This window comes from Tripterygium wilfordii, chromosome 6, assembly GCF_013401445.1.
Source record: "Tripterygium wilfordii isolate XIE 37 chromosome 6, ASM1340144v1, whole genome shotgun sequence".
Classification (NCBI taxonomy): domain Eukaryota; kingdom Viridiplantae; phylum Streptophyta; class Magnoliopsida; order Celastrales; family Celastraceae; genus Tripterygium; species Tripterygium wilfordii.
The window spans coordinates 3,558,105-3,585,610 of record NC_052237.1 but is presented as its reverse complement, the minus strand read 5'-3'; the positions used below and the strand labels follow the sequence as shown (position 1 = coordinate 3,585,610).

At 36.2% G+C, this 27,506-nt stretch overlaps 2 protein-coding genes and 1 long non-coding RNA gene across 8 annotated transcripts; 1 reads left to right on the top strand and 2 right to left on the bottom strand.

Moving 5' to 3' along the window:
- The first annotated feature begins 1,659 nt into the window (after positions 1-1,659).
- On the top strand, positions 1,660-14,065 carry LOC120000925. 6 transcript variants are annotated; one of them, XR_005468691.1, is made up of 3 exons: positions 1,660-1,808; positions 6,932-7,178; positions 13,806-14,065. It is a non-coding gene; the product is annotated as an uncharacterized LOC120000925 (long non-coding RNA). The 6 variants fall into 6 exon arrangements; XR_005468693.1 differs by lacking the exon at positions 13,806-14,065 and adding an exon at positions 9,789-9,806; XR_005468692.1 differs by lacking the exon at positions 13,806-14,065 and adding an exon at positions 9,213-9,781.
- Positions 6,553-18,981, bottom strand: LOC120000924 (truncated transcription factor CAULIFLOWER A-like). The gene is made up of 6 exons (XM_038849092.1): positions 18,658-18,981; positions 9,816-9,902; positions 8,941-9,040; positions 8,264-8,329; positions 7,305-7,346; positions 6,553-7,176 (listed from the first exon to the last, which is right to left on the bottom strand). The coding sequence occupies exons 1-6, from the start codon at positions 18,840-18,842 to the stop codon at positions 7,054-7,056; spliced, it is 603 nt and encodes a 200-aa protein (XP_038705020.1). The 5' UTR covers positions 18,843-18,981; the 3' UTR covers positions 6,553-7,053.
- Positions 18,982-20,352: 1,371 nt separating this feature from the next.
- Positions 20,353-26,542, bottom strand: LOC120000825 (agamous-like MADS-box protein MADS4). Its single transcript, XM_038848977.1, has 8 exons — positions 26,217-26,542; positions 23,500-23,578; positions 21,939-22,006; positions 21,716-21,815; positions 21,405-21,446; positions 21,255-21,296; positions 20,909-21,045; positions 20,353-20,817 (listed from the first exon to the last, which is right to left on the bottom strand). The coding sequence occupies exons 1-8, from the start codon at positions 26,399-26,401 to the stop codon at positions 20,739-20,741; spliced, it is 732 nt and encodes a 243-aa protein (XP_038704905.1). The 5' UTR covers positions 26,402-26,542; the 3' UTR covers positions 20,353-20,738.
- Positions 26,543-27,506: the final 964 nt, after the last annotated feature.

Here is a 27,506-nt window from a genome sequence, read left to right as displayed (position 1 = left end):
AGGGAAAGTGGGAAACAATAATTATATTTTATAATTATATATGGTATAGTTTTTAAAATCATATCGCGCATCCAACTGTTTAGGTAGAAGGTTTAAGGTTTTTGAAATTCAATCGATACGATTAAGGTTGAATCGTTGATTTATAATACACAATAAATTAATAAATATTGATATATAATTATCAATTAAGGAGAATATTTAATTCATAAATCATTATTTGAAAAATGAAAAGTGAAAACTAACGTGAAAGTGACAGAAAATTAAAAAAGATTTTGTTTTGAATTAAAAATACTAAAATAGACACGTTATAGATATATAATTATTTTGGCAAAAGCTATATTTTTCATAAAAAAAATCTATCGGTTTTTAAGATATGGACGATTCACTGTACGATACGGTTTTAACGATATTTCGACGGTTTGAACGATTTAATTATTTAAATGATATTTTAGATGTATTTTATCGTTGAATCTCACGATTCGCGGTTCAACCGATTGAACCGCCAATACCATTCAAGTTTAAAAAACTTTGATAATATGGAATATGTGTGGGCCCACTACCGTGCTTTCCAGTTCCAAGATAATACGACACCGTGGTTGGTTCCGTTTAATTTCGAATGAGTTGGGTATAATGAGGGGGCCCATATACAAACAACTTTTACAAAGGCGGCCATCAGTCACCTTGAGTCAGTCGTATCAAATGGCTGAACCACTTTCCTTAATCCTTACCGATATTTGTGTATTACTCGCCGGTTTGACGAGAATTCCTTCCATCACACTTTTGTACAGTAACACTAACGCCCTTTTTTGTTCAATGATGGGCCCATTAGTTGAAAGAAGACCCAAGTTTGGCCCAAATAAAGGCAGCCCATATAGCTTTAGCCCACAACTCTGCAAATACTATATATATGGAGTTCGCAATTCAGGAGAAAAGAAAGGCAGTTGATGCTTTCAGAAAACCAACTCGTTTAAAACTTGAGGAGCGATTCTTTCCCTAGTTATCCAAGCAAGTGATTTTCTCGTCTCCATCGTCCATTAGAGGGTGATTCTCCTTACTTGTTCTTTATCGTTTTACTCTTGTTGTTAACTTTAATCTTAGTATCCTTCTGTGAAACTTGTTAGTCTGGAGATTAGGGGATTGTTTGCTTGAAGTCGATGTATTTTGATGGGAGTTTGTCATGCAGTGAGTTTGTAAGCTGTTTTTTTGTAAGGATTTGAATGGTTTATTGAAATGTGGCATTGAACGGGATTGTTTGCACAAAAATTGTTCGACAAAATGCCTCACTGATATACATCAGAAACTAGCTTGTGAGAGCGGTCTATTAAATTATTATGTTTTAACATAACCAAGAAAAAGAGGGGCATATATATATATATATATATATGATCTATATATATATATATGACCTATATATATAGATCATATATATATATATAGATATATATAGATCATATATATATATATATATATATATATATATAGATAAACAAATAATTGGATTTTTTATGACAATATAATAATTGGATTTAATACTGTGGAGCGGTGGAAGCATAAGAAAAAAAATTCTAGATAAATTTCAATTATTTATGAATTCCGATCATAAAACCACACGTACATGCATGTAAGCACACGTGCGTGTATGTACGAGGCAAAGCACATCGCACGGAGGCAGAGCCACTTGGCATTGAAATTGGACTTGAAATTTTCTAAAAATGGCCGTTCTCCACTTTCTCTTTGACACAAAACCTAGGCCACATTTTAGGGGGTCTGCAGAACCCTCTCTGGTTTCTTTCATCAGCATTTCCCGTGTAAGTCTACATTAAATATGCTCTTCTAGTTTCTATTTTTGGGTTTATTACTGTGTTTCAACTGTCCAAGGGAATTTCAGATGTTTTTCCTGTCTCCTGATCTGTTTCTTAATTTCTTGATATTTGATCCTCTAGTTTTCTTATTTCTTAAGTTTTGTCAATAATTAGAGTTATTTTTTATTTTTAATTCTCTGTTGATTTTTTATTCTCTCGTTTTTTCTTTCTTAATTTTTGTCAACAATTAGAGTGTTGTTTTAAAAGTCTTTCTGTTGAAATAATAAGTAAGATAGATTGACAAGAACATAGAAGATCATCACAGAAAAATAACAAGGTAGGACATAAGATGTGAAATTGAAAGAATCAAAGACTAGGGATTGTTTTATTGAATTGAGTGAGGGTGTTAAACAGAAGTGATGGACTCACAGTGGCTTTAAGCTTATTACTTATGATTATTAGTGGATAGTTAATTTTCCACCCTGATTGATAATTCTCCAGTAGATAGACGTCTGATGAAAATAACAAATTTTTTTTTTTTTTTATCTTCAGTGATTAGCTTAGTTTTCTGATAATTTTGTTTCTTTACATAGTTCTCTCTCTTGGATTATTGATTGACGGATTTAATTACTTAATTTCATATCCTCTGTTGATATTGTCACGAAAATTTTCATTGCTCTCTATAAGTTTTAGGTGATCAAACTAAAGAAGCAGCATTTCTTCTTGGATAATGCATATATAATGACAAGAATACACATATCTGTATGTGTACGTGGGTGAGCAAGAGTGCTTGTGTGTGGACAGATGCATATAGGTACATTTGTAGGCATGTTTATGGGTGTATATCTGTGGAGTTTAGAGACTCAAATAACTTACTTAACACAAAAGTAATTTCAGCACTACACCACTACACGACCACACATGCTTTCTCACTCACTTGTCACTTGTACACGGTCTCTGTTTCTTACTTTCACTACACTAACTCACACCCCTTATTTAAAGGATTCTAAAGTCGGTGAACTAACGGACTTGATTTCTCTAGAATTATCTATGAAGGTCGGTTATATCTACTTTGGTAATACAACTTTGGAGATTTTTCTAGAATAGCCGACAATCTAGATACACACAAAAAATCCTAGAACTTTGGAGGAGAGTCGGTGATGATATTTTCAATACTCCCCCTCAGCACCGACTCGCATCTCCTTTTGCGAATATCATAATCCGGTTCCTTGATCTTCACTCGCTTTTCTTGTAAATTTGCTAATCTATCACCAAATTCAATCAAGTCGAAATGGCTAATCTTCATATGTTTCTCGTCTCCAATTTCTTCAAATATTTCATTTTCTTCCGTCAGCTTCATGTTGCCTTCGCTGCTTTACCTTCTTCAATACTCAATAACTCGCTGACAATTGATGTTGACAGTCAACCTCAATTTTGCTTGAGCTGGCTCTAACCACAAATGAGTTACTTCTCCACTAGCTTGATTTTCCATTCTCTCATATTCATGCTCTGGGAATTCTACCACCTCCTATTGTCCCTCTTTCTCGACATTACACTCTGCTGCTCCTTGGCGCCAGGTCTCTGTCTCCATTTCCTTTTTCTAAGAAGATGTAATACAATCCTCTCGCGGGAACATTGTCCCTTGCTTATCATCACTAGCATCCAAATCTTGTTGTTCCTTCATCAGAACTTCATCCTTCACCATTTCAGGGTTCTCATGCCCGTCAGATACAGAAACAACAATGTCGTCATCAATTACTCCAAGAGGCAATTCTTCCGACTCCAAAGTCACAGTGTCATCTTCCAAATGATTATTAAGCTCCACTATGCAAGAGCTCCCAAATTCTTCTAAACATTCCATTTCAAGCGGCTCTTCAATAAACAAGTCTTCATCAGATTCAAAGGACCAATCTTCTTCTTCAACAACGCAACTTAGTGCAACCTCATCTCGTTGTATTATTACAGATAACGCCTCCATGTCCCATTCTTCTTCTTCTTCATAGCTTTGAGACGTTGTTGCATTACCTTAAGCCGGACCAGCAATCTCTAGCAAGATGACCTTTCTTTCCACAACTATAGCACCGATTATTTTTTCGTCTATAATTGTACTCATTTTCATTACCATTATCGTCATCATCATCACTTTCTTCTTGGCATGTTCTCCTTTGATGAAAATTTCTCTCACCTCACTTCTCTTGCCAATCTTCTTTTCGTGCTCCCCTTTGCTTCTAACTCCTCCAATTTTGTCTTATTGACTTATCATTTCTTTCTTTGTTAAAAAGTGACTTCTCTTATTCACTCTTTATAGAGATGCCTGCCATTTGCTTGGCTAAAGCTTCTTGATTTGCTAACAAATTTTCGAATTCAACCAATGATGGTTGAGTTGGCCAACCTTGTGTTGTGGTAATAAATCCGCTATATTCCGACCTCAACCCATGAATTATAATCCTTCTCATCCTAGATTCAAAAATTTTAGATTCAGGATCTAACTCAGAAATTTCTCGACAAATAGACTTTACCTTTGAAAATTATTGGATGATCGTCATGTCCTTCTACGACATCGTCATCAACTCATTTTTCGAGGAATTGCAACGGTGTGTGATATGAATTCATGTAACAGACCATTCGTCCCACATCGATTGGGTGAGGGCTTGTGAAGTGCTTTATATGGCCAAGCGCTTCCTTAACTAGCATGACGCGTTTTAAAGTGGTTATTGGGTTGAGATGGCCCAGAGCCTACAATATCATGCTAGTGGGTTGGGTTTTCCATCATTTGGTATCGGAGCAGGCACAAGCCCATGTGGTAGTAGTGGGGCCACGTGTGACACGTGCTTGTGAAGAGGGCGGGAATTGATATGAATTCATGTGACAGACTATTTGTCCCACATCACTTGGGTGAGGGCATGTGAAGTGCTTTATATGGCCAAGCCCCTCCTTAACTAGCATGACGCGTTTTAAAGTGGTTCTTGGGCTGAGATGACCCAAAGCTACAATATCATACTGGTGGGATAGGCTTTCCATCAGTGTGTCATTCTTCTTCGAAAATAGCGAGGCAAGAGTGTCTCATGTTTCCTTTGGTGTTTTTGCATGCATGATGTGCTCCAACATTTCTTCCTCGATCGTAGTCTTAATTGTGAACATTGCTTTCCCAGCTTTGATATTCCACATCATTTGGGTGAGGGCATGTGAAGTGCTTTATATGGCTAAACCCCTCCTTAACTAGCATGACGCGTTTTAAAGTGGTTCTTGGGCTGAGATGACCCAGAGCCTACAATATCATACTGGTGGGCTGGGCTTTCCATCAGTGCGTCATTCTTCTTTGAAAACGGCGAGGCAAGAGTGTCCCATCTTTCCTTTGGCGTTTTCGCACACCTGATGTGCTCCAACATTTCTTCCTCGATCGTAGTCTTAATTGTGAACATTGCTTTCCCAGCTTTGATATTCCACTTGTGGAGAGCATTAACACTTGTTGCGGACAGAGGTGTAGTGTTACTTCCACCAATGGCTCAAGCTTTTGCGAATCTGAAATATTTGATTTTGAGCTCAATTTCACTTCACCATTCCCACCCCTGAAAATTCTATAAATTCAGCAGTGTCAAGATAAAATTTTCTAAAAGCATCAAAAGAATTAATTAATGTGCTACCTCCACAAACCCTTTTCAGCCTTCAACCACTTCAAATACCTTAGGATCGTAGAAATATGAGTCAGCCTATAGGTAAATAGACATCTGATGAAAAATACCAATTTTAATCTTCATTAATTAGCTTTCTTGGGTTCTTGATTGAAGGATTTAATCGCTTAATTTCATATCCTCAGTTTGGAATTTGGATTGTCACGACAATTTTCATTGCTCTCTGTAGGTTTTAGGTGATCAAACTAAAGAAGAAGCATTTTCGTTTGCTAATGCATATATAATGATGAGAATAGACGTGTGTGTGTGTGTGGGCACATACATATACGCACATTTGTAAGCGTGTTCTGCGTTTGTATCGATATATACCAAAGGCTCAAGCTTTTGTGGACCTGAAATATTTGATTTTGAGCTCATTTCCACTTCATCTTTCCCACTCCTGAAAATTCAGCTGTGTCAAGACAAAATTTCTCAAAAGTATCAAATGAATTAAATAAATGTTCATCTCCACAAACCTTTTTTAATCTTCAACCACTTCAATACTGTAGGATTGTAGAAATATGGATCAACCTCGGTAGGTAGACATCTGATGAAAATACCAATTTTAATCTTCAGTAATTATCTTAGTTTTCCACAATTTTGTTTCTTTACACAGTAATCTCATTCTCTTGGGTTCTTGATTGAAGGATTTAATTACTTAATTCTATATCCTCAGTTTAGATTGTCACGTCAATTTCCATTGCTTTCTTTAAGTCATAGGTGATCAAACTAAAGAAGAAGCATTTCTGCTTCATTATAATGCATATATAATGACGAGAATACACGTGTGTGTAGATTTAATCACTTAATTTCATATCCCCAGTTTGGATGGTCATGTCAATTTTCATTGCTTTCTTTAGGTTATAGGTGATCAATGCATATATAATGACGATAATTCACATGTGTGTGTGTGGACAGTTACATATACGCACATTTGTAGGCATGTTTCTGGGTGTACCAAAGGCTCAAGCTTTTTGTGGACCTCAAATATTTGATTTTGAGCTCATTTCCGCTTTATCATTTCCACTCCTGAAAATTCAGCAGTGTCAAGATAAAATTTCTCAAAAGCATCAAAAGAATTAAATAAGTGTTTTACCTCCATAAACCCTTTTCAGTCTTCAACCACTTCTACACCATAGGATTGTAGAAATTAAGGCTACATGGACAAGTCTTGACTGAATCAACCTCTGTAGATCCTCCATTGTTGAGGTATACAATATACAGCATTATACAACATTCTACCACACAAACATCATGCAACACACTTGTGTTTAGGAATACTACATTAGTCCAGAGATGGTAGGGAGGGACGGGTAATTACAGAATCACCGCCATGCAACTCAACCATATTACACACTACAGATATACCCGAACGCGCATATGCTGAATATCTATAGAAGACGAACAAGAGTTTTAAGCCTTTTTTATCGCTGACACAACATGCGTAATTTGCTGCAGGCATGATCCTTACTGAAGCTAATGAAGCGTAGCTTGTTGGAGAGTTCGTAAGCAAGAGGCAAAACTCCTGTTGGTCACCACTCACCACTACAGCTATTTAACACATAGTGCAGCCTAACTGCCTATTCAGGCGGATGATCTGCAGCCTGTTCCTGTTGAGAATTAATCGGATGGTTGCCTGAAGTTTCACCAAAATCTTGCTGCCCCTCATTTGGATTCTCCATACTCTGCTTCAGTGCCATCATCTGTAAGTATTAAGAAACCGACAATTTATTTAAACATGAATTAGTTTCCCTTGCTATATTTTCATTTGATCTTACAAACATAATTTCTTAAATATGGATAATAATTAGATCTAATACTTTGCTTTTACCTCACTCTCAAGAAAATCATTTTCTTCTGGTAGCAAGTAATCCTGTTTACAACAGAAGACATTTGTTGGGAATACCCAAAACCTCATCATTCTTAATACTTTCTTTATGCTGCAGCTTGATCAATACAATGTTATAGAGACACAAGCACATAAAAGTAGCTTTTTACGATCACATCATTTAACGCAGTGAGAATGCATGCAGTAACAGTAGTGCCAGTAGTAAATTTTTTGCACTGTGCGAAAACTTATATCTTACGGAATATTTCTCCAATCCTTGTAATGTTACAACTGCTTTGATTGGTTGATGACACTGCATCTCATCAAACATATTTTCATTAGTTATGCACGCATTCTTAAATTTATTAGGGTATCAGTGCCAGGAGAATCAGGCATTAAAGAGAGGCACATTTGGAACTCAGTTTTTATTTTTTTTGCCTAAGATAGATGATCTCAAAACCTGAGTTCACGCTAATGGATGTGGTTAATTTGGGCGTTGCAAAAGATTTTTAAGATGTGGATTTCACATCAAACTTAATTAAAGGCACGATTTAAAATCTCTCATACATTTCTAGGCAGTGTGTGTACGTGTCAGTTTAAAAGTTTGGTGTCCCCTGCAGGAATGCAATTGTAGAGACTTCAGTTAAGATAGACTTCTAAGCAAGAAAGAAAGCTGAAATCGATTGACTGAAATTTAGAGAGACTGTGCCCTTGTATCTAGTTCATGCAAGCAGTTCAAGCACCGGTCAAGATGAAATAAAAAGGATTGAGACTGTTGGCTAGATATTTTAAACTGAATGGTAAATGTGTGTGTTGCCTGATCTGATAAACGAAAAGGTTTAAACGAATAAGGAGGGAAATTAGGACATGCACATTATTAAGCATCCTGAAATTCTATGGGCTAGATTGGGTGATGGAGAAAATTTTGCCAAGTTCATTTAACAGCTGAGTGAATTGCATACCTCTTCATGGACGAATTGCATACTCTTTTCATTGATGTTCATTACAGACTCCATCATCAGTTGGTCCTGCAGAAAACAGCATTGACAGTGAATAGCAGAGGGCATGAGTTCGAATAAGGTCAAAGTAGTGTTTGTGTATAGTGGGGTATGAGCTGACAACCTTCTTTGCGATTTTGCGAAGGTTATCTACCCATCCGAAATGAAATCCCATTAAAAAATCATGCCAAAAAATTGGTATATGTTTTTTATGCAACAGTCTTTCTTGCTGAAACTACGCTAAAGAAAAATACAAATGCTGGAGTTGGTATTAACCATGCTCCCATTATAGCAGTTGGATAAAGAGCACAAATTGGCTCTTGAAATGTTGACAGAAATGGATTGCCAAACACACAGGAAAAGTAGGGAACACAGAAAAAGCCAGAACAGCATGAAAGATGCCAGAGATACACTCTACAAGTTGTCATTAGAGACTAAGAAATAGCTCAAAACAGTGACATTCAAGAGTATTTTGGATCTGTAGAGGATCCCACACTAGCAGTTTGGGATTTTCTGTATTTCTTGAGGAAGTAGGGTATCCCCATTGTCACCCAAAACAAAAAAGAAGTAAACTGGTGTCTATTGCTCTGCTATTTTAGAAATTGCATATTAACCATAGCAGCGTTAGGATGTTAACTTACCTTTCTATATTTGGTTTGTGCCAATGCGTCATCAAGTTGTTTCTCTTGCTGCACAAGTTCTGTCACGCTCATTTGACCTATATCAGGCCCCTGGAGATGTCTAGAGAAACAGAACATATTATTATTTAAAAGAGAGCATTATTCAACAGTAAACTTATATGACCTGTGGAATCATAGAAGTTGACGCGTTGGTAGAATCTAATGCCAATGCAGTGTGTCTTGGCAAGAAAATGCATTTCATTCTTATCTCCTTTTCCAATATCTATGTATAGCACCCGGCTCAAGTGGACGGAGTTACAAACCTCTGGAGTGTCAAGGTTAGCGGTGTTGGGCGAGCTATCGAGTGGCGAGGGGGCTTAGTGCTTTAGATCCCACATCGTTCAGGAGAAAGTGCAAAATATAATATCCCAAACTAGTAACAATTACTTTTCTTGAGATCAAATTAGTATGAACTGGTGCTGAGCCTAGGAAGACAAATCGTGCGAGCCAGTATGGATTGGTCCAAAATAGACAAAATGTTATTAGTGTGGTGGAGAGGTGGCGGGCTGTTACACTGTGTGCTGGGAAAGACGAAACATTTTCGCTTGTGGCTGTTGGACATGCCAACTGAATATAAATCTTAATAAAGTGGAGCTTTTTAGTGCAGCGTTACAAGGAAAGAGAAAGAGATTGCTCTTGTTATTTAAGACTAGCTATTTTTCATGGTACTATGGAGAAGATATCTAGCTTGAGTTATCACTCAATGAAAACATTGCTGATGAATTCTATATCAAGTTACTTAATACATCTCAGAACAGCATTCTGCATAATTATATTCCATGTAACACCCTGAAACTTAGCATTGCCAGGTATAGTCTTGAGAAATAACATGTTACCTGCCCGCTTCTGCATCCCTCTGAGCATTGACAGTCTCAGCTGCTTCGTCATTCCGACTTCGGTAGTGCTCTAGTATCTTGGCCAAACTGTGCCATCAAACCGTAAAAAAACAATCATTGAATGAATTATTCTGTAAGAGAGAACTGCAGAAGTAATAAAGTAAGGGTCAGTCAAGAGCATGGGACAAGATGTCATATGGTTCCGTTTGAAGATTTTTCTGCTCACAACGTTTAACGTTATGAGTATTTTGGTAAGGAAAGTAGGGATTGGACACGCCATTGCTTTGGACCCGGAAGTGCACAAAGAGAGAAGACAGAGTTACAGATGTACTGATTCAGGGAAGCTTGGCACTATTTCTGTGGAAACTAATGCAGTTGGACTAGGCATTACAGATCTCTCTAGGGTGTTTATTTGGTGAAGTAAACGTATAAAGGAAACATTCTTCAATATCTAATGCCTTGCTATGACTGAAAGATACGAGGTTAGGTATCTTAGCTTGGCAGTCTATAAATAAAAGGTGCAGACAGACACAGAACAGGGTTTTTCATTTTATTCCATATAAGTAGGTTTAAATGGAAAGGTTTATCTGATTTTGATATGCTGATGGGATACCCTTTATTGGTGCAGTGGCTAAGAAGGGGTCGCAAGGGGAAGGTTGGGAGGAACAGTTGCTAAGCTTTTAGGCTCCGCTTGGATTGAAAAATAAAGAGTTAAATGGGGTTAAGTGAAGGAAAGTTATGTGAGGGAGATCATTATTGCTCACTCTTACTTGGATAGAAGGTAGAGTTATTGAGAGGACGAGATTAAAATAGTGATTCATTTACTTACAACCTCAGGAGGTAGGTTCTAGAGTATAGTTACTTTAAAAATTGAAAGGGACAAACATAGAAATAAAATTTAATATTGTCTCACCTCACAACCCCGAATTTGGAGGTTACGAAAGCAGGACAAATGAGAGTAGTGGAGGGGGAATTTCCCTTTCATCATATACCCTAACCCTCCTGCTCCAATCCAAGTAGTGTGGATTTTTTACCCCTTCCTTAACCCTCTCTACTTAAATCCTCAAAAAATCTAATCCAAGCATATGGCCTTAATTGGCATATGAACTAATGAGGGTTTGGGACAATTCACCTCACGAACTCTCCCTAACCTTCACTTTTTAACCTTTACAACATAAGGATAAGGGATTGAGGGTGGAGCTATTAAAAACCAAACACCCCTATATGAACCTTTCTCCCAAACAAGATTTTTCAAACCCCAAATAAGGGGTTGATAGCAGTTGGCATGTATACATATGTGAAATTACAAAAAAAAAAAAAAAAATTTAAAACATCCCTATATAAACTTTTATCCCAGACAGTTTTCTAAATTTAAAAACCTCACCTTCCCAATCCTCTCCAACCCCTCAATCCCCAACCCAATTATACAGTAAATGAAAAGTTTTTTAATCATATAACCAACCACATTGATATGAGCATGTATCATTTGCCCTGTTTCTTTTAGATCAGAAGGAGTGATTAGGATTCATATTCATTGTTGAAGGCATTTAGGTAAAAGAAAGCAAATAGAAAAGCGTAGATGAGAGGGCATGGACCAAACAACTACTTTGTCAAATTCATTTGAGGTTTTTTTGTGGCCTAGTTGTCCATTAACCTCCCTCTCGCTTAATCAACGTTGTTTTACCCAAACATGTCAGAATTCTACTAAACATTCTCAAACCTCACCTTACAAAATCTCCCTTCCCCTCCCTCTTCATTAGCAGAGCCAAAATGTGGGAATACTAGCAAGTCTATCCCAAGATTAGTTGAACCTTATATATTAGTCCACAATTGAGTGTTTCAAGCTTCCAAAAGAATCACACTATGACCATATAAAATGGCTTGGATTAATGAAGAACTTGGGTGGAAAGTACAGAGACTCTATTTGGTGAAATATTTCTCTTTGAAAAGATGAGAAAACGAGGACAAGAAGTTAAGAAAGTTGTCAAAATTGAGGTAAATCTATGGATAATTATAGCAATTTTTTTTTAATTAAAAATGAAAATTTTTTATTAACAAAACCAAGGTGGTGCAACCCCAAACAAACCCAAAAGATCTCGATTACATGAATTTATTGCAATCGAAAAAATAAGAACATGTTCCACTCAACCAGACCTTAAACACGAAAAACCATCTATCCAATAAAACCCCCATCGAGGATTCCTTATCATGGAAAATTTTAGAATTCTATTGCTTCCAAATTAACGAATAAGTATATTGAAATATCAACAGAAGAGATTTCCTTTTGGATTTGTCAGAGCGAGGAGAAGTCATGCCTCAACTTCCGACATCAAATTACGACACGGAGCCCAGCTTACTCCTATTAAATTCTACACCGTATTCCATACATTCGGCGACCAAGAACAATGCAACAGGAGATTAGGGACCGTTTCTTCCTCTGCCTTACATATAACACATCTATTAGGCAAGAAGAAACCGTTTCTATTATTGTCATTTGCGAGATGAGCCCTTGCCCAATCCATCGTGTGCGAATGTCATATTGAGTTACCTTCCGACATCAACCCAAGTCTCAACTGATCCATGGGTGTTGCGAGGACTTCCATGTGGCCGGGGATTTATTAGTTAGTTGTTCAGTGGGCAATTGGGTGGGTTCTATGTTATCAAAAAAAGAAATCCCTTCTTTTTAAGTTATCCATAGTAAGAATACTTCTCCAAAGCACCTCCCAAAGAAGAAAGACATTTGATGGGCAACGTGTACAACACACCCATCTCCATTGCGGACTAGACAACTCCACTACACAATTAGCCGAGAAGAGATAACAATAGTAGGACTTTACTGAGAATAATGAATCAGGAGAAAGGAACCAACATAGCTTGTCCTCTCCATTAGAACGGCTCGCAAATGGCCATAAAAAATCTTCCAAAAGGTCTTGAAAATGTCAATCTCCCAATCTTGGGCCTACCTAGAAAAGCATAAGGACTATGAAACCTCATCACTGAGATCACCCACCATAGCCTATTTAATACAAGCCAACCTACAGAGGATTGGGAATTGAGCCTTAAGAGGGACAATGTTGATCTAATCAGAAGCTAATCCCAGAGCCATTGCTATAGCTAGGAATGCCACCCTTCTGAACAGGAATCCAGATACTACTATCATGAGCCTCCCTTATGGCAAAGAAGATTGAAAAGGGTTTGCACTCTCTATGCTCTCAATGGTAGAAAAATCAGTTTCCTAATACATTACGTATATTGTTCAAGATAATAAAAGAGATGATTTTGAAGCTGGATAAAAGCAAGTAATCAAATGCTGAAGAATGTGACATAGTGGCAGCAAAAACAGGACATGCATTCATGACAACGAGCTATCATTGCGGCAAAAGCTCTAAGATGAATTTCGGCAAGAAAACAGGGTTGTATGAGTAAAAGATGATGTTCTGGTGGAATTTATGAAAAAATTTATCAATGGACATCAAAAACACTATAAGCATATACTAGCATTAGGTTTGAGGGTTTTAAGTTTCAAAACTTTGTTTGGTAGGAGGGTTAGTAAAGAGTTGTGGAGGTCACTACTTCACTTGCAAGAAGCTATCACGGGTAGATTGGATGGTGCGCTAAAGCTGAAGAAAGATTTTAAATCCTCCAAAAGAAGCTATTAAATTTTGAGAGCCTTTAACATGCACCCTTTATGCTTCCAAACTTGGCACTCAAAAATTATTTTTCCAATATCAAAATAGATGGAATAAAGAATTGTCTTCAGAAGGATAGAAAACAACACTAAAAATCAAAAGGTTATAGAATAACAATAAGTACTGATTGAAAGTTGATCTATAAATGTCTTCGACAATTTTTCATTTTTTAAAATCGTTTCATGACAAACTCATTTGGAATGATATCAAAAAGTGAAAAACCGTTGATTATTATAGAAATCTCTTCACAAAATCTGAATATTTGATTCTTTTTTGATTGCATGCCTATAAACTCTATCAGTGAGGAGGTGGCCATGGAGTTTGAAAATTCTTTCCTGGAGGAGGAAGTTAAATCTACCCTCGATGATTCTATTGGTAGTAAAAGTCTCGGGTGCGGATGGATTCACCTTAGCTTTATTCATGTAATTTTTGCCTATCATCAAAAGTGATGTGATGCTGATGTTTACTAAGATTCATGAAACTGTTAAGTTTGTCAAGTCTAGGAATTCTATCTTCATATGTTTGGTCCTAAAAAATATGGAGTTTTGGATATCAAAGACTTCTTAATTCTATTAGTCTTCTGAGTGGTTTGTACAAATGGGTTGCAAAAGTTTTGAATAGAACACTTAAATTTGTCATAGGTAAGATTTTTCACCTAGCTCAACACGCATATATGCAAGGGAGGGAAACTCTAGACGCTTTCTTGATTGGTAACGAGATTGTAGATTTTCATGGCAACTCGAAGAAGTAGATGATTCTTTGCAAATTGAAAATCGATAATACTTTTTGATAACTTTGATCTAGGGTTTTCTAATCAAAGTTCTGGGGAAAAAAGGCTTTGGTCCAAATGGATCTCTGAATGCATCTCCACCTCCTTCTTGGCGAATCCTTATAAATGGGTGTCCTTCGAAATTCTTCATCTCGTCCAAGGGTGTGAGGCAGGGAGACCTCTTGTCTCCCTTTCTCTTCATTCTTGGTATGGACATCCTTAGCTTATTTGTTGATAGAGCGGTTGCTAAAGATTTTTTGGAAGGTGCTTGTCGTGATAGAGGTGAGACCCAATCCCATCTTCTTTATGCAGATGACAATTTTTTTGCGGGGCTGATTCGGATCAAATCTTAAAGTGAAGTAGATAAAAGTCAGATCGCCGTCATCGGTCCCTTTACGAATATGAGTGGGTTCACGAGTTTTTTGGATGTAGCATTGGTAGCTTTCTAATGCAGTATCGAGTCTTCCTATTAGAGATAGTTACAAGCACACTAAGCATTTGGAATTCAATAGTGTCAAAAGGTTCGATCAAAAGCTCTCTAGGTGGAAGAAATGCCTTTCAAAGGCCGACATAAAAGTGTGTTATCAAATCTTACGTGTATTACATGTCCTTGTTTCCAATACCTACCTGGCTACCTCCATTGCCCACAAACTTGAGTCGGTTTAGCGGAATTTTCTATGGGGCTATGGTGTGGCTTGGAAGAAGTTTCATACAGTGAATTGGGATTATGTGAAGCTATCCAAAAAAAAGGGGGTCTAGTTATAGACTCATTAATAAGGCTCTCCTCAGGAAATCGCACTGGGGATTTGTCCGCAATAGGCTTAGTTGGTAGCATGTGGTGCCTTGTAATAGGACCCATGTTAAAGGCGAGGTCTTGTGTTCGAGTCTCGCAACAACCTACCTGTGTCTTGGCAAGGCGTGTGGCGCGGCCAGGGGGTGATGGGTTGGGCTGTCTGGACCATGGATCCTGGTTGTACCCGGTGGCGTGTGACGGCCGGGGAAGATTATAAAAAGGCAGTTTTTATGTAACGACCCGTCCCGACAGGACCCGACAATCGTTACAGGCACCATGGTGCCTGTAACGATTGTCGGGTCCTGTCGGGACGGGTCGTTACAGATCGGCTATGGAGGAAATTATGGTTGCTCATGGTAGTAGCCTCTAGATTCATATTCAGAAGGGACGACACTCCTAGAAGCATTAGAAGTGGATCAATAATGTCTCCCTTAAGTTTCAATTCATCATCCCTTATAGGTTGGCTTGTAGCAAATTAAGAGGCTTGGACTAGCGATATCACCGATGGGTTTCCTAGTCCTTTTACTTTTATAGGGAGGCTCAAGATAGAGAGATTGACCTATTCACGACCTTTTGGAAGCCCATCTATGAGAACTTACCAAGCCGTTTTAATGAGGACAAGTTTTTTTTGGTTGCCCTCCCCTGATTTATTATTCTCGGTTGTGTCCTACTACTCCTGTCTCCTTTCGACTAATCATTTAGCGGAGCTTTCTTGTCGCGCTAGAGCTTGGTGTGGCGCACCCCTTACCCAACTAAAGAAGGTCTCTTCCTTTTTTTGGGAGGCGGTTTGAGGAAGAATTTCTACCATTGACAATTTAAAAAAGAAGAGGTTTTCTCTACCTAATAGATGTGTTCTCTGTAAGGTTCAGTAAGAAACAATCCCGCAGCAATAAAACGATCCCTCTATTGCTGCGTTGATCCTGGACGTTGAAAGTTAGGATACGATTGAGCCTTTGTTGTCGGAGTTTGAGGCTTGGCATCTCTTTGCCCCTAACAAATTCGAAAGAGTGGTTCTACTTTTGATATTTCAATGTACCCTACATTTGGAAGGAACGGAAAGCTAGAATTTTCGACGATAAGGAGAGCTCGATTGGGGTGTTTTTGGATAGATGGCTTTCTATTCTAAAGTCATGGTTTAATGGAACATGCTCTAATTTTTTCGATTGTATTAAATCCATGTAATCCAGACCTTTTTGACTTGTTTTGGGTTACACTCTCTAGGTGCTGTTAATAAATAATTTTTTCTTTAGAAAAAGAGACCATTTTTGAGACTCCAAAATATGTTACTTTTTCTCACCTCTCTTACACTTTGAATAAGGGGCTATAAAATGCACCCTTTTAGGCTAGAATTTCTCTCTAAATAGTTTACAGGTAAACATTTTTTTTGAGATAAAAGTAGTGATGAAACTTTTTCCCTCTTTTAAGTTTCCCACTTCGAGACTTAGATGAATGTGTTTTTATCTTCACGCCAAAGTTCAAGTAAGTTTCCATATATATGGGAAATCCATGCGCATTCCACAATTTTGCATAACAGATCAAAGACAAAAGTAGAAGTAGAACCATGATGACGTCCTGTGACATGGGAAAAGTATCCTAAGTGGAACTTACAGAAATGACCGATTGACCAAATTAATTATGGGTGATATTCCCATAAGAATTTAAAATTGGATGACCTTAAACAGAATTAAGTAATAATTAAGGGCAAGGCAGAATGATTATTTTTGTGTAGCTTACGACTTTTAAAATACAGTAGGGTCAATTAGGCCAGAAGCTCTTTGACTTTGTCAAAGAAAGTCAAACAAGCTTCTCAATTGTTTCTATTTTCTTAAAAAATAACTTTCAACTTTTATTTTGCACCAAACAAATCCTTTTGAGAGGCTCATTTGGACAGAGAAATAAGGGTAGTGTGGCTTATTTGTTTGGACTGGAAAAAGGGCTCATTTAGTCTGAAAATAGTTAAAAAGTTTTTTCACTTTTCTAGAAAAATCTTAATGAGTGTCCTTAGCGCATTAGAATAAGGATGTAAAAAGTTCATTGGAACTTGAAAAAAAACAAAAAACATATTTTCACTATGAGAGAATCATATTTTTCTTGCTCAATCTCGTTGTAATTAATGTTATTTATTACTATCTATAAACTTTAGAAAGCTAAGGAATTGCCAATCTTTTGTATTAAGCATGCATGCGGCACGTTTGTTGGACAATAACAAATAGCATATATGCTACCATTTAAAACAGTATATATGCTACTTTTAAAATTGTCCAACGGACTCATGGTCATGACTCGTCCATCTAGCTGAAAGGTCTGTTTTTTTATTTTTATTTTTATTTTTTTAACCAAGACACTTCAATTCCACACCACCCTCATGCATGATCAACAACAAAATTAATCTATCATTCCATCAACTGGCAAAAGATATGAACTCTGTTTGATTCTGTAGCACCACATGAACCATTAGCCATGATATTGAGGGACTAGTCAATGTTTTTCTTTCTTTTTTCCCCTATTAGTGCTAGCTTGGAGCCAGAAGTTAGGGAGATAGCCCATGCATGCATGGGGGGCTGTTTGATGAAATGAAAGACTATATCTCATTCATTGCCATTCTCAAATATATACGTCCTTTAATGTCTAAACAAATAATCCAAATCAATCAATACGGCTTGTAAAATCTAGAGAATAAAAGGAAATAAGATTCTGAATTAATACAAAAACAATTAAAGTTGAGAGTACAAAACAGTCATTGCAAAGAAAGCAAATCATTATGGCTTGTACACCCAGAGAAGAAGAAAATTCTGAACTGATACACAACCATGAAGTTGAGAGTGCAACTCTCATTCCTATACACACTATACAGTGATTACAGTCAACTAGTTACTAGACCAGTTAATGGGAATCAAAAAAATAGTTATATTATCCCATTGCACGGTAGCTGTTTGATGAAATGACGGAGAGACACTGATAATCCCATCGTCTACCATTCTGTCCCATGCAATTACACCCATGGGAGATCGAGAGGGGTAAAAACATTTTACATGCCACATCCGAACTTAACATGAGCAAGCCACAATCGCCTTTTTTTTGCACATCCAAACCAATTATCTCAGAGAAGGAAGGGAGAGAAGAGACAGAACAAGGTGACGACAGGCAGGACGATAATTTTGGTAACAGTAACCTAATCAATATTCACAAATTATCCCCAAAAAACACACACACAAAATATATATATATGCTTTAACTCCAAAACACGAATTAAAATCACGGAACTTATGTAGCTTCTAAATTTAGAACCAAAAACTTAAAAGCAAACAATATGCAGAGAAGGAAGGGAGAGAAGAGACAGCATAAGGTGACGACAGGCAGGACGATAATTATGGTAACAGTAACAGTAACCTAATCAATATTCACAAATTATCCCCAAAAGAAAAGCATGCTTTAACTCCAAAACACGAATTAAAAATCACGAATTTATGTAGCTTCTAAATTTAGAACCAAAAATCCAATTTAAAAGCAAACAAAAAAATCATGAAAATTGTAAAAGCGAAACAGCAATTAAAGAAATCGAAGATTGACCAAGAGAATGCGAAATCGCACCTGTCACCGCTGCAGAACTCGTAGATCTTGCCGCGTCTGGAGAAGACGAAGAGAGCGACGTCGACGTCGCAGAGAACGGCCAGCTCCCGAGCCTTCTTGAACAGTCCGCTTCGCCTCTTCGAGAAAGTCACTTGCCTGGTTTTCTCGTCTTCGATTCGCTTCACCTCCACCTTCCTGCGCCCCATTTCGTGTATCCGATTCTGCCCTAATTCAATCAGAGAGTCGGATCAATCGGAAACACCTGTTTCGGGGTTTTATAAAAATAAAGAGAATAGCAATTACGGATCCTATGGCGCGTTAGCATAACAGCTGCAGTACTACTGAAACACTCACAGACTTACTTTCGTGACTCGCTGGACTCATTTGAGTCGAACCGGAACTCGGAGGTAGGCCCCACGTTCTTTCTGACTATCATATGCCCGTCAAAAACAAATATCCAAATTGTTTATGATTTCGAATTTTTGTCTACGATTGATCGAGTTACGAATACAAAAGGACAAGATATTTATAAAACAAGATATTTTTTTCTCATAACGTGAACGGTGGAACTCACTCGGTTACTTGAACAATTTGCTAATAACCTTCTGGCTAAGCAAGAATCCATCACATAAATTACGAATTTACGATAATAGAAATACCCATCAAACATTAACTCACGATCTCTCGTTTGGGTGGAACTCACTCAGTTGATCACGGGATAAATGACTAATAAACTCCGGGTTGAACAAAGGTCCATCACGCAAATTACGAATTTACAATAATGAAAACACCCATAAAACTTGATCTCACAACCTGCTGTTTGTATCTAATAAATCACCGTTGATTTACATCTAACTAATGTGAGATAAAAGTCTTTTAACACTAATCTCAAATATCTAATGCCCATTCCTTGCAATGTTTGACCTTTTATTTTATTTTATGGTGAATTAGTCAATCAAAGCAGCTCTTTCATTGAGGGGAAAAAAAAAAGACACAGAGTTGTAAGAAAACAAATCATATGTTTGATATAGACCGTAAAAGTGTTACAACAAAATGGTGCAAGTATTAAACAGTGTATGTGTCAACTGTGTTTGATGTCAAGGGTGACAAGAGAGAAGGGATGGGAGGTCATAAAAAAGAAAGAAGGTACAATGGAAAATTTCTCTATTTTTCATTTCATTGGGCATTGAAAAAGCTACCTACTTTCACCTTCATGGGGAGTTCCTTTTGCATCCGAATCTTAAATATTCCTCAAGCTTATTTGTTGTCGTCTGCTTCAATGAAATCAACAGATGATGATGCATGGAGTAGGTTGAAGAATCCTTTTAACTGAGAGACTGATTTTACAAACTGGAGAATGGAGAACAAGATATATCTCAAAAACAATTATTAATGAAGCAGAGTTTATTTTGGAACTTGCTTTTGGACAAGTGGCAATTCCTAATGAAGCAGAGTCTGTGTCACCAAGCACCGCCCAATGTTTGTCACATCTTCCCAAAAAAATATAAGATTTTAATGTCAGATTCTAAATTATCTTTTGAAGATTCCGGACCAACCCCCCGTGGGCCTCCTAGTGGGCTTGCCTCAAGAGTAAGTTGGGCCGGTTTTCTTAGACAATTCTAAGAAGAAACAGATCCAAAGCCAGAAAACACAGAGTGGGTTCTAGGCTAAGAAATGCAGGGATTGTCAAGAACTCAAGATAATGGGGGATGCACATAAAGAAGCACACAGAAAAGATTAATTATAAGGCAGCATCCAACATCAACATGATCACTTATTGTTCTTCTTTCTCCCAAAGCAAAGGTTGAAAATGCTGACATGAGAAGCTCAGTGCTAGCAGTAAGCATGAGCATTCCCATACACATATTTTTAGATTACTACTACAAACAGTGTGTTCCTCCTACTTAGATGCAGATAGAGATAGAGAGAGAGAGAGAGTTACTGTTTTGTTGTTTCAATCAAAGTAAACATACAACAAAGGAGATTTATAGAAAGAGACAGATCTGCTCACTTTTGTTTTATGGAAAAAAGGAGTGAAATACCACCAATATATATCATTGGCTGAGACCATGCTCTCTTGATTTATAATCTCTTTATAATGATCATGGTAGCCATCCTGCCATGTAATTACTCACACTTGGTCCAGCAGTGACTACTGTTGTTATTGGGTCTGTTGGATATCTGCAATGCATGCAACAAATCTTAATTTAATTTACAGTACCCAAAAGTTACAAAGCTTTTGTAATTATTAACTTATGATAAGTTCACATACCCAATTTGAAGGGTGGGTTCACAGTCCAGGGGGTGAAAGAAGCCATCCCCCTGAGGTTGAGCTTGCTGTCTTCCATAGACCACATCTTCTGCACTTGGATTCATTTGAAGTGAATGTACATGGTATCCTTCCATCAACTGCAAATGCATTACCCACAGTACTATCACTACTCCATCATAACAAAACATGTATATATAAAACCAAAATGTCCATTAATCTTTTCGCCTCCATATCATTTTCCACATGTTGTCCTCAGTAACTTAATCCTTCTAAAGATAGATATATATATGTAAAACCAATATTCCAACAAGGCAAGAAAGTGACTATATAAAGAAATGGAACCTACCCTTTGTTTCAAGCTATTATTTGCTTCACTAAGCAGGTGTTCCTGCATATGCATATAGAGAGAGAGAGAGAGAGACAAGAATCAGAAACAAAAGAGAGATCACTAGCTAGCAAAAGTATAGCAGTTGAAATAGAGTATTAGTTGCCATACCTTACGCTGTAGATCAGTGAGTTGATCCAGCATGTATTGAGTCTGTCAAGGAAATTAATCAAGTGAGACTATTATTGGTGTTGAACTTTGTCTAACATGAGAGAGTCTCAATGTACAATGCTTTAACATGTAATTAATATGCAATAATTTATTATTCTTTGGCGTCTTGTAGATAGTGAAGATCATTGTCTCAACTTTTGGATATGCCTATACATATATAACTAACAGTAATGCAACAGCTGCAGTTTAATTCAATTACATAGTGAGTCAAATTAATGTATGTATATATAAAGTCAATGACAAGCTGGTACCCGGGTTGATCTGATTTGCTTCAGTGACATATCCAGCTGCCTTTCAAGCGACTCAAGCTCTTTGCTGTTTAGAGGACCGAGATCTTCTCCCAGAAGATTCCTAGTGGACATCAAACATCACACCACACACACACACATATATACAATTCAAGTTAATGAATATATCTTCACAACAGCTCGGTGTACACAAATTTGCATGGAAATCAAAGGAACTGAGACTTACCTTTGGGTTCTCTGTAGGGCTTCATAGCGTGCTTTAAGCTTCAGATATTCCTGCTGGCTACTTAGCTCCTGCAGTCACACAACGGACAAATTCATGTATATATATATAGCCTGTATAGTTCACACTTCACTGTACAAGACATGAGGGAAAAAGAAAAATATATGTGAAGAAAAACAGTAATAATTTGAAGAAAACAATAAGAGAGACAAAAATTTTCCTTTTTCTCCCAAGAAAGAACAGGCTTGAGGTTTCAGTAAAATTTTCAGCTACATATATATATATATTCTGGTTTACTAGTCCTTGCTTTTGTTATAATCACATCGTTATCCAGAATATAATTACTATCTGTCATAAAATGTTCACCTTCCAAATGAGTATACATACATGCAATAAAGATGTCAGATTTCCTCCCCCATCATTCATTTCCTGACTTACTTTATCTCAGTTTTGCAAGAAAATCCGTTGTTTAGCTGTATGAAAAACTTTTCTCTTAGAAATGCTACTTTTGCAATCACTCTAGTTTGTTTCATAACTTATTTGCATATATTCATTGTGGCCTATGACATGATATTCACTACTTAATTGTTTCCACCATATCACTCTCCTTTAATTTCCTTTCCCTAGTTTGTTTGGAGTTTCTTGATTGGTTAATTATGTGTTAAATTGTGAAGTTTAGCCATGGAAAAGAACCTGGAATATGAATCAAATTGTCAAAACTATTTTTAAAAAAAGAAATGCATTGAGTAAAGGGTATATGTATAGAACAACCTTTCGACGAGATAGTGCTTTTTCAACTCTCTCAAAATGAAATCTATTCAAAACATATATTCACATCACAGGGTTTTAAATATCTAAATTCTCAAAAGTTTTTTTTTGGATGAATGTAGGGTTATATTATTAATTTTTTGAGAGAAGAATCAAACCTTTCATCTCGTACAAATTATAAAGAGCATAGCACTATTAGCCAACTCTCTTGCTGACAAAAGAATGGCAAACCAACGTCCAACACATGAAGTATAGCATGCAATAGTTCTGATTTAGCAAATATATTCAACTTAAGGGAAAGATTTCCAAAGAGCCAATCCCAAATAGATTAAGGCCGAGTTGGTGATGATTAAGTAAGGATTTATATATGTAACCTTAAAAGAATTGCATAGTGCATTTTGCATGACAATTTTTTTGTCTAAATTTTATACTTCATGGAAACATCAGATGAGTGTGGAAAGTAGAAACATACTAAGTTAGCACCATGAACTAATGGCCATATAATAGCAGAATTTATTCTCTTTACATGTAAAATAATTATTGAGTATGTTTAATTATATATACATATATTTCTAATTTACTTTCAGAGTACATGTAAATTAATTAAATTATATTACAAATCTGTCTCTACACTCATTCTTTTACTTACACTTCCTGTAGTTTGATTTTATTTCATATGATTTTCAGCCATAGTGATTAGCTTAATAATCCAGAATCAAAACAGGCAAGAAATTTTTAAAATTTGTAGGGGAAACAAACAATAATAAAAGAAAATTTAACTAATAAATGAAATTACCAAGGCCTCCCTAGCAGAAACATTTGTCTCAGGTGCTCCATAGTTGGACTTCTGGTACCTCTCAAGGGTTTTGAGCATGCTGTGAAGTTATTCAACAAAAACAAAAATGTCAACTGGAAACATCGTACACATCCATCACCAGCCATGACAAATAATTAATGCAATGAATCGTATAACTTCTGTCTGCTTACTCATGAACTGTTTGCCGTGCTTTTGTTGGTTAGATTTTTTGTAAATAATCAACTGAATGTTTGCTAAAATCATACCCATAGACAAACCATGCAGGCACTGACCAAACTAATAATAAAATCCAAACAAATCAGAGATATAGAATCAAGCAAAAACAGCAAAGAATGCAAGGGATTTACGTGATTCGGTAAAAATTACATCCACGAGACGTAGAGAGATCCATATCCACCATATTAGAGAAGATTACAATGAGAAAACAAAGTCTACTCTCGCAAACTCTCTCTTTATTTTTCTTTCTCTACCGCGCAGCTATTAAAAAAATTATATTTATAACTTATGACAATTCTATTTCGCGTCAATCACAATTTATCAAACTTATTTTTGAATCAATTTCCACACTTAACTAATAAAGATCATTATTGTGGAAGCACTTTTTTTAAAGAAAGCTTTAGGAAGCAAAACAAGTATATCTGTATATGTAATGAAAAGTAAGAATCAAAATACTTAATTATCTAAAATAGTTAAGGCATTGGAGTTTCATCAAGAAGATGAATTAAACAAAATTATAGAAATTCGAAAATTTTGATCTTCCGGAAATTATTTAACAGAAAACAAAGGAGCAGCAGTTTTTTTCTAGAATTTTCAAATTAAGTTTGCAAATGTTGAATTATGGAAGTTTTATAAAAAAAATTCAGATAAATTAAAGTTTGAAGAATAAGTAAAAGAGCTTTGAGGTTTCTGCAATATTTCAAAACCTTAATTTGATACAAGCAAATCTTTCAAATTGCTTATATATGTCTATAATAATAAGCAATTAACTCACAATAACTTAAGAACAATCAATCATAGATATTAATCAAATTTAACTATAATAATTTATAATAAACAGTATTTGACTATCTTAACAGTAAAATAAAGTAGAGAATCATACACTCCATGTGGTCATCTTCAAATTAGGTTAAAATAAGATCTAAATCTCTAATTTGATAATTTATAGGCTTGTTTGAAATTAATATATTAAAAAAAAAATTGTTCCATTTCCCATCAAAAGTCTGAAGAAAATAATGTGTGAATAGACATTGACAAATATAAATACAGAATAATGATGATGATGATGACAACAATTTATCTGGGTTTTGAGTAGGAGGAATTTGGAGATCTTGTGGATATTAGATTGCTCACCATGAAATCCTCTCAATCAACATCCGACTTCTAAACCCATCAGATTGGACATAATTACATAAATTGACAAATCTATGAGAGAGAAACATGGAGAGGAAGAAGGAGATCTAAAATAACAAAACCCTAATCAGCTCCAAGGTACTCTTGGAGAGATCAAAACCAAAACTTGAAGCAAATGTCTCCATCTCTTTAATTGATCGAGAACGCATCATCTAACACACACACAAAGAGGAAGAAATTTATGATCCAATGGAAAGAATGGGAGCTCCTAGGCTGAAATGACCATGAGAGGACTTATCTATACAGATACAAACGGCAGCTAAGTAGTGGATTTTCATCATTTTTGTCAGCTTTGAATATTAATGAAAAACATCTGCAACAAGAACATGGGTAAGAGAGCAAGCTCTACTAAATTTCAGAAGAAAGAAAATTAAGAAAATTAGCAGAAAAAAAAGGGATAGAAAGATGGAAATGAAAGGGAACAAAAAAAACCCTAATTTGATCGAGATCTAATAAACTGTAGGGTTCTTCATGAATAACCTAATTAAATTCGAGTAGAAAAATGAAAATTTAAGATAAAAGAGATCAAAAACTGAAAAACGCACGAATTTTCCATTATGTTATCGGAGAAAGGACATAAAATGATGATGTTTGTAAAGAACAAAACCATTCCAAAACTGAGAAAAATATTACAAAACTGAACTTGTTTTTACAAACAAAAAGCAGCCAAATTGGACTGATCATGAGACTAGATTTGTAAGAAAAAAAACACACAAGGAAGATCAGTGACCCATGAACCCAAAAGCAAAAGAAAATCAGCACAGAAATGAGAAATTTTAGATCAAAAACAAAGAAAGGAAAACACAAGAGAAAAGGCAAAGACTTTGGGAACTTAAAACCATTAATAATAATATATTAAGTAATAAGAAAGGAGAGAAGAGTGAATAAAACAGTGAGGCTTCTTTTCATGGTTTTCCAGTTGCAGATCTAACATCAACTCCTACAACATAGACACTCAACCTGCTAAAAACGCAGAGACAATCACGGAAACGGAAAATCTTGACAGCCATAAGAAAACAATTCTGCTTTCCTTCTTTTTCAAACAATTTTTTCTTTCACAGAAACAAAAAACCTCATAAAACAAGCAAAAAACCAACCCTCAAAGCCCTCAAGATCTATAGTCAGAATTCAAAACAAGAAATAAGAATCCTTTTTTGTGTAGATAGATAGAGAGGGGAAAAAAGGCTTCTTTTTAGAAGGTACAGGCACCAAGTTTTTGGTTGGTCGTTTTGGTGATTAAAAACACATACACACATAGATATGTGTAATAGTGTGTATATATATACCTTGAACTACTGCAAAACTCGTACAGCTTTCCTCTATTGGAGAAGATGATGAGAGCAACCTCTGCATCACAAAGAACAGAAAGCTCATAGGCTTTCTTCAATAGTCCATTCCTTCTCTTTGCAAAGGTCACTTGCCTGTTGATCTTGTTCTCAATCCTCTTCAACTCAACCCTACCTCTCCCCATTATTCCAATTAAATTTCAAATCTGTTTCTCTCTATCCCTCTATTTCCCTTTCACCCAAACACCGATTCCCACTCCACCTGCCCTCTCCCCTTGCTTCTTCACCAATAAAGCTTCCTCTCTTTTCACTTTCTTGAAGACCCTCTTCTTACCTCATATATATATATCACATATGTATATATGTAATATATGTTATATACATTTTTGCACATACTTGCATTTCACATTAACAAAATTTGATCTTGGTGTTTAATTTCTACGTGGGTCTTTGAATGGGGGATGGACGGTGAGTGATTAGGGTTTGATCCGACGGTGGAGAGAAATGTAATAAACGAAAAAGGTACAGTGGACAGTGACACGTGTCAAGAGGTGAACCTAACCCATCTTCGGATTCGGGCAAATCATGTGACCTAACCTTAGATGGTGTATCCTCGTATGTTCCCTTCCCTTCACCGAAATGCCCCTTGAAATTGATTGTTTTTACCATCCTACCCTGCATCCACAAATTGTAGTGGATGCACGCATTAGTATGTCAATTTTACAAAAGCATATATATGCACTATCTAGCAAAGTATAAGAATCAAGAAAAAAAAATAAAAATAAATAAATAAAATAAATATATATATATATATAAAGGATAAGCTTTGTGTTGTATTACACATGAGACATGGAATACCATCTTGATTAAGTATATTGAGAATTGACCCATATTTCATCCTCTAAGTTTTTTGATTTAGATGTAATTATTTTTTGAAACCGAGTCCAAGAACGACACCAATATAGGCCTAAACACGAGTCATCAGGTCCGCGCATAGAAGTTTTTTATGTGACAATATTGTAAGTTGGTCCAAAACTCAGTGTGTGACTACAAAGGTAGTGTTCTCAATAGATATCGAACTCAGAACCATACGAGTCCATACGGTTTAATCTCAGAGAGATTCACCATTCGACAATCACTCAAGTGATTAATTTACATGTATTTCGAATGTTACGTACATATATGTACGTAAGAAACTCCTCGATAATGATCAAGTGATAGAGGATTTCAAAATTATATATAGTTTAGAAGTTGTCATTAAATTGAAGATAATGCCATAATATTGTATAT

Coding starts and splice junctions, on each gene's coding strand:
- LOC120000924 (XM_038849092.1), bottom strand. CDS start 18,842: ATGGGGCGCAGGAAGGTGGAGGTGAAGCGAATCGAAGACGAGAAAACC. Junction 8,330..8,940: donor CACAAACCAAATATAGAAAG/GTAAGTTAACAT, acceptor TGTTTTCTGCAG/GACCAACTGATGATGGAGTC. Junction 7,177..7,304: donor ATGATTTTCTTGAGAGTGAG/GTAAAAGCAAAG, acceptor TAATACTTACAG/ATGATGGCACTGAAGCAGAG.
- LOC120000825 (XM_038848977.1), bottom strand. CDS start 26,401: ATGGGGAGAGGTAGGGTTGAGTTGAAGAGGATTGAGAACAAGATCAAC. Junction 23,579..26,216: donor GAGTTTTGCAGTAGTTCAAG/GTATATATATAC, acceptor ATAACTTCACAG/CATGCTCAAAACCCTTGAGA. Junction 22,007..23,499: donor TTTCTGCTAGGGAGGCCTTG/GTAATTTCATTT, acceptor GTGTGACTGCAG/GAGCTAAGTAGCCAGCAGGA.